At 39.2% G+C, this 12183-nt stretch overlaps 1 protein-coding gene across 3 annotated transcripts in view; it reads right to left on the minus strand.

Annotated features, from left to right (window-relative positions):
* mast2 (microtubule associated serine/threonine kinase 2) overlaps positions 1 to 12183 on the minus strand; it is a 416215-nt gene that overhangs the window by 147389 nt on the left and 256643 nt on the right. Inside the window, exon 1 of one of the 3 annotated variants that reach the window (XM_060830483.1) lies at positions 4804 to 4853. The exons of the other annotated variants lie outside the window; for them this stretch is intronic. Coding sequence (XP_060686466.1) covers positions 4804 to 4838 — 35 coding nt within the window. The 5' untranslated portion in view covers positions 4839 to 4853. Of the gene's footprint in view, positions 1 to 4803; positions 4854 to 12183 lie in introns of those variants that run through there. 3 annotated transcript variants of the gene reach the window in all.

Consider the following 12183-nt stretch of genomic DNA (forward strand, 5'->3'; position numbering starts at 1 on the left):
AAACACTCTGTATCTGTGTAGTAAAAAATATTTAACACCAAGTGAACTATGAGATGCAGGCACACCAGTTGGCTATTCAATCCAATGAGCTCATGGTTACTTTGATAATCCTCAACTCCAGATTTCTTTTTCTTGATTTCCTTAACAATTAGAAGTCTGTCTATCTCAGTCTTGAACATACTTGATGACCCAATCTCGACAGCCCTCTATGGTAAAGAATTCCACAAACTTACCACCCTCTGAGAAGAAAATAAATCCTCATCTGCCTTAAATGGGCAATCTTTTAATCGGAGGTTGTGCTCTTTCATCCTATGCACTCCCACAAAATGGAAACCACCTCTCCATATCTATACTGTCAAACCCTCAAAGAATCTTATCTTTTTGAATAAGGGTGTTAACTTTTCACTGCACTCATGTGAGTACATGCAACAATAAAGCTAATTCAATTCCAAAAGATTAGATATCCTGTTCCAGATGAAAACAAAGGTCCAGAAATACTCACAATTTTAATTCTGATTCATTCTCACACTGACCTCTCTGTCCTTAACATTACATACTGTACTAATGAAGTTCAATGGTTTTGAAGAACAGCACCTTATCTTTCATTAGTTGTTTTACAACTTTCGAGATTCACATTGACTTCAAAAGTTTGATCAAAATCACCAGTCCCAATTATCTGCCATCCAACAGGAGTTGGCTGTGTTTGCAGCTCATCAAGACTACAGCGTATCTGCCTCATGAACTCCTACTATCCACTCTAACACAAATAGCTCCCTTTGGTTCTTTCCTTCCTTCCATCTTTACTTAGCTTCCATCAAGCTTTAAAACAATTACATCCTGGCACGATTTCTTAAAAGGGTATTGATCCAAAAAATTCTGATTCTTTCTCCAAGGACACTGCTTGACACATTATACATTTCCTTTTTTTCAGTTCTCCGGCATCAGCTGTAGGTTGCTTGAGTCCTGAATTGAAATTTGTTTGGCGAGGGTGAGGACTTCTCGACGTGCAGCATGAATTACAAGATGAATGAGGGCAGTTGGGGTTGTGTGGTAACAAGATATTTGGTATTACAACAGAAGTATCTGTAACTTGAGAAAAAAATTCAACTGGCACAAATTTTAGAAGATGTCATTCTCCAGCACCAACTGAAAATTCCCTCCCTAAATTATCACCATAGTCATAGAGACGTACAGCATGGAAGCAGACCCTCTGGTACAAACTAGTCCCACCTGCCAGCATTCAACCCATATCCCTCCAAACCCTTCCTATTCATATACCCATCCAAATGCCTTTTAAATGTTGCAATTGTACCAGTCTCCACAGGCCCAACATTTTCATGCATACGGTCATTACATGATATCCTCAAAACTTAGCTGGAAATGTGTTGCTGGTCAAAGCACAGCAGGCCAGGCAGCATCTCAGGAATAGAGATGCTGCCTGGCCTGCTGTGCTTTGACCAGCAACACATTTCCAGCTGTGATCTCCAGCATCTGCAGACCTCATTTTTTATCCTCAAAACTTAGTAAACTTATTAGTGTGCTGCACTCAGTGTATATCAAGGGTGCCCAAATGTGGTTGCTTCTTTAAAACATACATTAGTCAACCATAGTTCTTTACTGTACTTGACTGTTGTATCTGTAACTGCTAGCTTGTTGCCAACAGCTCAAAATCTACTTTTGTTCGAATGTTTATCTCCATCTCAAATATTCCCTGTGGAAAATGTGCAATGCTTTCACAATTATGTGGAAATGTATTCTAATATTTTTCAGAACTTTTTCATGAGAATTTTAAATTGCTACTCATGACAGGAAACAATCAGTCATCATTATCTATTACAAAATTCAGAACAAATTGCCTAGCTACTTGCCACCCATCAGTCTGCCCTTGATCATCAACAAAATTATGGAAGTTGCCATTGACAGTGCTATCAAGTGATATTTATACAGCAATAACCTGCTTACTGACACTCAGTTTGAGTTCCATCAGAGCCACTTGGTTCCTGACTTCATGAGAGCCATGGTCAAAACACGGACAAAAAAATGCTGAACTCCCCAGGTAAGACAAGAATTACTGCCCTTCACATCAAAGCAGCATTTTACCGAGAATGATGTAAAGGGGTGCTGGCAAAATTGAAATCAATGGGAACCACAGGAAAATTTCTTCAGTGGTTGAGGTCTTACTGAACACAAAGGTCATGGTTGTGGCAGGACAACCATCTCAGTCCCTGGACATCGTTGCACGAGTTCCTCAATGTACATATTTTTAAATCAATCTTCTGAGATGTTATTACACACCTATAGAGAGGCAGGACTCGAACCCAGGACTCTTGGTTCAGTGATAAGAATGCTACTATTGTATTGTTGGTGCCTGAAGCTTCTCAATGCAGTTAGTTTTGAAGCAATCTGTTCAGTAATGTTCTTACACACCTCTGGTGCAGTCAGGATGTGAGCCTAGGCCGTCTTGCTCAGAGGTAAGGACTCTAACACTGTGCCATAAGAGCCCCAAATTATACACTAAAGGCATCCATATCATATCCTAGGTCTAATCACCTTCATTCACATATTAAATGTAAACAAAAATGGTTTTCAACTGGCCTTAGTTCATCAGGGACTGTTAAATCTGTTTTCCAAAATACAGAATAAATAGGCATCAGGGCACAAGGGATATGACAGCATCAAGAGCATATAAAAGACAGCTTTCATGGTTAAAGCAGCACTACTCTATTATGATTAGATAACCAATTTTCGTGGTGAAATCTTGATCACCGAGGATGATGAGTCCATTTAAAGGAGGTTGTGGTCAAGTTGAATACAACAGAATATTTTGTAGTAACCTAAAATATCATGGGTCGATATCACCTCCTGTCAAAAAGTATAAAAATGGTTCCTTTGGGTGGTGAAAGGTTGGGGGAGGTGGGGGAGCAAATTGATATCAAGCATTATTCTCATTTTGAATTAGACCTCCCAACTCCTTCAAGTTGAAATCTGCAGTTTAATTTTAAAATATGCCTTACACGAGACAAATTCAGACTAAATCCACCATGCCACAACAAGGCTGCAACAAGATGTGCACTTTGATTATTTTAAAATATAAATCAATGATTTGGGGCAATACAATGTACAGACTTCCAAAATTAGTATAATTAATTCAAATTCAAGGAGGGGGAGAATTTACTTCTGGTTGCAAATTTCAAGCAGCACCATTGGAAATACTGTTTATTCACTGATGCAGATTGTCCTAGTTTCAATTAATCCCCTCAAGATTAATTGCAGAACGACAAGACTTTTTTTTAACAATGCATTTTTCGCAGTTTCACTTAACGTAAATGGATTCCTCTAACCACCAATTCTATCTCATTTTAAATCAAGTAGAGCTCAATACATGAAAAAGTAGACCAGCAAGTAAAAAGAACTCTCAAAAATGGGTTTTTATTGACACATTAAGTCACACATAGGCAGGTGTGAATTTGAGGAAAAATTATAAAAGTGAAAACACGATTCCTGTCGAGACTGATTAGTACTTAAAGGGAATGATTTAACTCCAACTGATCAGATGAAGTCTCTCTCTCTCTATCAAATCTCTCAGTCAATGAATGAGTTTAGACAGATGCAGTTTTCTTTAGAGGTGCTGACCTAAATCATGAAGCTACTCAAAATTCGGATTGACTTAGTGATCCCTCTGAGCCACAGCACTTTCGGGATGTATAATAATAGTTTTTGACTTGGATGGAATAGACAGACCTTCTGATTCTGACCAATTTATTCTGACCAATACGCAATTTATGATCAATTGATGCTGACAGCATTTTTCACAAGTGAAAAAGTACACACTCCCCAGCATTGGCAAGGCACTTCCAACTGGAACAAAAGGAAGCCATTACTTAAACTGAAGAGAGAAAAAAGCAACACATTACATATTGGTGAATTTCTTGTGTATAAGATATGAACAAAGTAGTCGGAGTTGGGGGAGGGGTGGAATTGATGACAAAAATGTTTAAATAACACATCCAGCCAGATTGAGGATTATGCTTAATGCTATTTTTGGCTAAATTGCAAGTGAGGGATAAAAGATATTAATATTTGAAAATACAAAACAAGATACAATATCATAAAATAACTGAAGCTCAATAACATTTATTTTGCTATTTCTGAACAGATCAGAATGCATAGTCAAAGAATCTGTACCTGTAGTTCCAATCAAAGAAATAGAAAATGGAGATACCGTTCAGTCATTGAATTGTGACAAAGTCCTTTTGTTTCATAAAATGGGATTATTAAATACAAACTGCAGCTTGAGAAATTGACAAGTGGGACCAATTTAAAGCACAAGACTACTAAAATTACAGTAACACATAATGTTCCATTAATTTTTTAGGTCAATCCTTCATTATCCTTCTATATTCACCTAACCTAGTTTGACTGTTCTCAGTATAATAGCACAAGTACCCAGCATTCTCTAATAACACAAGCTACTGAACACTGCATTGCCCTTCAACTGGTAGAATAAACCTAAAATTTCTCGTATAGGCAATTTCTTTAGCTGAAGATTCATCCTCTATATAAAAAGATTAGATTACCGTCATTATTTTCAAAACTGATGATCTGCAACGCAATGTCATTCATTACAGCATAATTTAGAAAATCTTTCTTACATCTTATGAAGCATATATCATTTTGGTAACTGTTACACGAGCAAGAACAATTTTCTGGCATGCAGGTATGCAATAATTAGTTGCATTATTTCAGTGAAAATGGGACTCAGCATGGCAAGATTATAGCAGAATGGAATGTAAAATACTGTACCTTTTTGAACGTCGGAGCATGCTTGTGTCCGGCATAGAGAAATTTGAGAGCAGAGTCCAAAAAGAATCAGACATGATCCTTTATACTTGTCATGGCTGCAGAATACAGTACTCTCTAACCACTAAGAAGCATTCAGCTATTCCCTCCAGACCACTAAGTTATTCCATTAAGGTTAGTCAGAAAGGCAGAATGCCGGTGTCGTCTGCTCTGCTGTCTATTGATTATGCCTGCTTCTCTATGTGTGTGCAGGTGATGGAAATTCAAGCTGAACTAGATGCAGATTCAGAAGCTCGCTGCACTGTAAGGAAGGCATTCAAGACCAAAGGATCAATTGCTGTTACATTAACAATTTAACCTGTTTTTTTGGCTAATCTGCTTTACAAAATCGGTCAATGCTCATGTGCTGTCTCTGACCTATAGAATACCATCTGTGGCTAAAGCTCAACACCCTTGTACAATTTGCATTAACGTATTATCAGAAGCAACAGTATGTATTTGTTAAAGTGAGACAGCTCTAAAATATTTTCCTTGTGGTTTTCAGGATAATGAATGTATATGTAAAAGTTACTGAATAATGCAAACACTGTTTATTTTTGCCATGATTGCAAGTGGTCCTGAGGAAATGTATTTGATAAACAAAAATCATGAAATCTGATTTCAAAATTTTCACACACACAGCAGTTAATAAGATCTTTTTAACATCTTTTCAATAGGTCCACTGTACCAAAGAAACACTGCTAAAAAGCAGAAGAGGGCTTGCGTATGAAGATTGCATCATATCACGAGGAAAGCACCCCAGGGTACAGAATTTCCACTGCAGTTTTAAAAACACAAAACTTGCATTTGAAGCTGCTACTTAACGTCATTTCCTGTTAACATGTAATTTCATATATCAAAAAAGTACATTAGGGAGAAAAATATACAATAACTTCTTACTCTCTGCATTTTCAGAAATGGAGAAATCAACTTTAACATACAAAAGAAGAATGTTTTAATCATAGTGGTCTTAAAATGCTGCACACATAACAACAATAACCTGCTCAGTTCCCCAGAGTGTCAAATTTCAGTTAACGTCAGTAGAAGTGTCATAGCATTTGTTCAGCACTCAGATTGCATTTGTAACCACATATCTTTTTCAAGCTTGTTTTATGCCAGAGTTGATGGCTCAGGGCTGTGAATTCTTAGTGCTAGGTGTGCAATATGCCTCCAGTCAATTGTACTAAACTCATTAGCCACTATGTACATATTGAGTCTAAGTGACAACAAACAACAAACCTTTCTGAATCAACAGAAGACTACCAAACCAACGGCATTCAAGAACTATAATCCTTAATGTATTTTAGTACATTAGACAAAAGACTCTTACACTGAGATACACGTGAAAATGGTTGATCCCATTACAGCTTGCCAGCTATGGTAAATAATTATTTTTATATGTGATAAAATGGCGTCTAGCAATACAAACTATTTAAAGCTGTAAGGCACCAGAGCTAAATCTGCTCCCAGATACAAAGTCCAAAAGAATTAAGTTTTATTTTTAAAGCTGGATCTTGAAAAAATCCATCGTCCTCAAGAAAAAGGAAATGGAAAGTACACAATGTGCACGTGGTATCCACAGCTCAGTGTACAATAGAATCACAGCAGAAACAAAAACCCTTATGCAAATAGAATATCTTAGCAACATTAACTTTGATAATAACTTATGAGACAGAATAAAACAATGTTGCACAAATATAATTTCCTAATTTAAAGTTGTGGTTGTATTCCTGAGCATTGTGACTTTCAGTGAAATGACTAAGTGAAACAGGTGTTTCCATAAAAATCAATGTTAAAGAGGGTGTTCGGTTCCGTGAGATATTTCTTGCCGAGCCGAAAGAGCTAGTTTAAAGAGCTCACCACATATGTGTCGTACTGCTCATTCTGAGTTGAAATAACCTAAATTACTAAATTAACAAAACACAATTAAAACATACACTCACCTACCATATTGCATTTCAGATTGACCAAACGCCATCTAGTGGACCATGTTGGTCAGTACAGTTATTAGCAGAGTTTTAAGATTACCTGCACTGATCAACTCCTGCCATTAAGATGATTACACTGATGTGGATGTAGTAGTGGTGGTGCAAGGCCAGGGAGCAAAAGTGGAAAGCAATGGCAGGTTTACACTGTAAGTAATCTAAAGTTTGGAGGAAGAAATCCCTAGGGGAAAAAAGTTGAGGTCAGAGTAGAGGTTGGAACCCTCAGTGAGGATCGGATAGGTGGGAAGGAAGATGGACAGATGGGATAGGTCAAGAGGGCGGTGCAGAGTCAAAACTGGGGTAAATTGGGGGGAAGGGAAATGAAGAAACTGAAGAAACCTTCCAGCTAAGCACCACCCTCATGACCCCATTTTCCTTCTCACCTAGCGGCTCCACCCTCCTCTCCGACCTATCACCATTACCCCCACCTTCATCCACCTATTGCACTCTCGGCTACCTTGCCCCCACCTCCTCACATTTCTCTCTCCACCCCTGAGGTTCCCAGCATCATTCCTAATGAAGAGCTTTTGCCCGAAACGTCGATTCTTCTGCTCCTCGGATGTTGCCTGACCTGCTTTTCCAGCACCACACACTCAACTCTAATCTCCAGCATTTGTGGGCCTCTCTTTTGCCTTGCTGACTTACTGATACAGCCTACGCTCAGCACATGATATGTAATAATGTAAAACAAAAACAGGTTGCTGGAGAAACTCAGCTGGCAGACACTGTGGGGAGCAAGCAGAGTTAACCTTTCAGGTCCAGTGACTTTTCTTTAGAACATACAAACATGCTGCTTATGCCAAGTTATATATACACACACCACATGGCCCACCATCAGCTTCAATCAGTAATGTCGACAAACTATTACAGAAATAACAGATGAGTAACACTGAACATAGAACATTACAGCGCAGTACAGGCCCTTTGGTCCTCAATATTGCAACAAAGTGTGGAATCAATCTGAAGCCCATCTATCCTACACTATTCCATTCTCGTTCATATGACAAGAGAAATTGAGTATAGAAGCAAAGAGGTGCTTCTGCAGCTGTACAGGGCCCTGGTGAGACCACACCTGGAGTACTGTGTGCAGTTCTGGTCTCCAAATTTGAGGAAAGACATTCTGGCTATTGAGGGAGTGCAGCGTAGGTTCACAAGGTCAATTCCTGGAATGGAGGGATTACCTTACACTGAAAGATTAAAGCGACTGGGCTTGTATACCCTTGAGTTTAGATGACTGAGAGGGGATCTAATTGAGACATATAAGATTATGAAAGGATTGGACACTCTGGCAGCAGGAAACATGTTTCCGCTGATGGGTGAGTGCCGAACCAGAGGACACAGCTTAAAAATACAGGGTAGACCATTTAGGACAGAGATGAGGAGAAACTTCTTCACCCAGAGAGTGGTGGCTGTGTGGAATGCTCTGCCCCAGAGGGCAATGGAGGCCCAGTCTCTGGATTCATTTAAGAAAGAGTTGGATAGAGCTCTCAAAGATAGTGGAATCAAGGGTTATGGAGATAAGGCAGGAAGCGGATACTGATTAGGAATCATCAAGCCATGATCATATTGAATGGCGGTGCAGGCTCAAAGGGCTGAATGGCCTACTCCTGCACCTACTGTCTATTGTCTATATGCCTATCCAATAACCATTTAAAATGCCCTTAAAGTTGGTGAGTCTACTACTGTTGCAGGCAGTGTCTTCCACGTCCCTACTACTCTGAATAAAGAAACTACCTCTGACATCTGTCCTATATCTATCACCCCTCAATTTAAAGCTATGTCCCCTCGTGCTAGCCATTGTCATCTGAGGAAAAAGGCTCCCATTGTCCAAACTATCTAACCCTCTGATTATCTTGTATGTCTCAATTAAGTTACCTCTCAACCTTCTTCTCTCTAACGAAAACAGCTTCAAATCCCTCAGTCTTTCCTCATAAGACCTTCCCTCCAAACCAGCCAACGTCCCAGTAAATCTCTACTGAACCTTTTCCAAAGCTTCCACATTCTTCCTATAATCTGGTGACCAGAACTGTACACGATACTCCAAATGTGGCCACATCAGAGTCTCGTACAGCTGCAGCATGATCTCATGGCTCCGAAACTCAATCCCTCCACCAATAAAAGCTAACATACCGTGTGCCTTCTTAACAACCCTATTAATCTCGGTGGCAACTTTCAAGGATCTATGTACCTGCACACCGAGATCTCTCTGCTCATCTACACTACCAAGAATCTTACCATTAGCCCAACACTCTGCACTCCTGTTACTCCTTCCAAAGTGAATTACCCCACACTTTTCCGCATTAAACTCCATTTGCTACCTCTCAGCCCAGCTCTGCAGCTTATCTATGTCTCTGTGTAACCTACAACTTCCTTCGCCACTATCCACAACACTACCAACCTTAGTATCACCTGCATATTTACTAACCCATCCTTGCACACCTTCATCCAGGTCATTTATAAAAATGACAAACAGTAGTAGCCCCAAAACAGTTCCTTGCGGCACACAACTAGTAACTGAACTCCAGGATGAATACTTCCGATCAACTACCACCCTCGGTTTTCTTTCAGCTAGCCAATTACTGATCCAAACTGCTAAGTCACCTTCAATCCCATGCATCTGTATTTTGTGCAAAAGCCTACTGTGGGGAACCTTATCAAACACCTTACTGAAGTCCATACACACCACATCAACTGCTTTACCCTCATCCACCTGTTCGGTCACCTTCTCAAAGAACTCAATAAGGTTTTGTGAGGCATGACCTACCTTCACAAAACCGTGTTACTATCCCAAATCAACTTATTCCTTTCTAGATTATTCTATCTTTTGTAACCCTTTCCAACACTTCACCCACAATGAAGTAAGGCACACTGGTCTATAATTATCAGGGGTGTCTCTACTCCCCTTCTTGAACAAGATAACAACATTTGCTATCCTCCATTCTTCTGGTACTATTCCTGTAGACAATGATGACATAAAGATCAAAGCTGAAGGCTCAGCAATCTCCTCCTTGGCTTCCCAGACAAACCTAGAATAAATCCCATCCAGCCCAGGGGACTTAACTATTTTTACACTTGCCAGAATTGCTAACACCTCCTCCTTATGCATCTCAATCCCATCCAATCCAGTAGCCTTTTTCTCAGTATTCTCCTCAACCACATTGTCTTTTTCCAGTGTGAGTACTAATGAAAAGTATTCATTTAGCATTATTAGTAGCATCTGTGGAGAGAGAGAGTTAACATTTCAAGTTCAATGACTGCTTTTTGGGACATTCATTTTAATTTCCTTCTGCACTCTGTGCTTGCACTGATTATGTCGGGATCCCATACTTGTTTTCACCCACTTTTTCAATTTGCTCTGCCAACTTCAATGATTTATGCCGATATATCCAGAGGTCTCCAGCTCATATTGCCCTCCTTATTATTCCTGAAATTCCTGGATTACTCCACATTTCATTAAATTTCAATCTGCCTCATTTTTGTGCGTTCCAACTAGCCCCAACCGTGATGTTAAACGGACTGGGTTCTAGTTGCTGCGTTTATTCGTTGACCCTTTTTGGACAAGGTGTAATATTCACAATTCTCCAGTTCTTAGGCACCACTCTGTATTTGTAGGTCATTGGACAATCATAGGCAGTGCATTGGCATTTTCTCTCAGCGTTCTCAGATGCAGCTCATTCACTTCTAATGAAATACCAATGTTAAGTACAACCAACCTTCCAAATATCCCCTATCAGTTTATGACCCATCCACTATCTCAACTCTCCCTTCATAGAATCATAGAAACATCGAATGCCTACAGTAGGGAAGGAGGCCATTTGGCCCATCAAGTCCACACTGACCCTCCAAAGAGCATCCCAATCTGACCTGTAACCCAATATTTCCCAAGGCCAATCCACCTAACCTGTTCATCTGTGAACTGTGGGAAGACACTGGAGCATTCAAAGGAAACCTACGCTTCTTTCTAAGTGAATTTGTTTCTTGGTTTTTGTTTCATCATTTAACCTTGCCACAATGACACTGGTAATGAAACAATACAAGAGGTACAGCAAATGCACAGGACAACTATAGATATGTTTGATGCGATCAGATTCCATTCTTTTCTTACCCTAAGTCATGTCTGTATTGATGTTTTTATGTGATACCTCATAGAAACAGGTGTCTTCATATAATTGCTTTTTCATAATAATTCATCTATTGACACAGATGCCACTGACTTGCCACTGCCTCATTAACAACCTAGAGTGGTTCAATACCTTCCTGTAATTTTGCTTCTCTCATTTTCTTTCCTTTTTTTAAAACCTTTTCCATTCTGATTCTGCATTATATTTGTTTTTTTCTGCCACAAAGGTGGTTACTCTCACAGTGAGTTCATTGTTGTCAGTCCTGCTTATGTGAAGCCCATGCTATCTACATATACTACTAATATAAATTTGGTTGAAAAATCTCAGAAATTGTAATTCTTAATGTCTACATCTTCAATCACAAATGCATACTGGGGTTGCCTTTACAGTATTTCACTTTGTTTTCTTCCTACAATTTTAAAACATAAAGCGTAAGTGTACACGAAAAGTAGAAGTATGTTATCAGATAATTATATATACATTCAACATTACAGCTCTTCAAATTGTCCATAGGTCAGATGTTACTTTGCTCATTTGCTCACAATTCCTTTTGGCACATGGATAACCAGTCTGAAAATATGAAGAAAATCCAGTGATTAGCCAACTACTTATAATGTAAATTGTTTTTCTTCATCTTTTCTCTTTCCAGCTTTCCATTTCCATGCCACCTCCATGTAACTAAGGGGCAAATACTAAAACTGATTGCTTGAGAAATGTGCGTGATAATTTGTTCTTCGGTTTCCCTCTGTGAAGTGAATTTTCGCTTGGTACCCGTTTGTACTTGCACAGCTAAAATTGCCACGCGGATGAATTGTAGGCTATAGAGTTCCTTTAAAAGGGCTTAAATTAAGGCTGAACTTCAATCCACCAGCATTAACCTGTAAGGAGCAACTGGATTCTGATTTCTCTTGTTGATAATCGCCTAGTAACAAATGAAAACAACACAAGGCATAATAAGTCTTAGAGGAGATTGAAAAATTATGATAAGCATTTCATGTCTGAATTTGCATCTGCTGTGTTGACACAGGTGTGTGGAGTATACATATTCATAAGTACTTTGTCAGGTGCTGAAGATGAGCTCTGCTAGACACTCTCTCTCTCTCTCTCAGCACTTTGTCCACTCTAATCTGTTTCTACTCAGAAAAAGTAAACCAGAATCGTTTTAGAACTCTGAACTGCAATAGCACTTTGGCCTCAGAGCAACATTAGACAACTGAAAGGTGTGCTAAGTGATGAAG

This window comes from Hemiscyllium ocellatum, chromosome 9, assembly GCF_020745735.1.
Source record: "Hemiscyllium ocellatum isolate sHemOce1 chromosome 9, sHemOce1.pat.X.cur, whole genome shotgun sequence".
Taxonomy (NCBI): Eukaryota; Metazoa; Chordata; class Chondrichthyes; order Orectolobiformes; family Hemiscylliidae; genus Hemiscyllium; species Hemiscyllium ocellatum.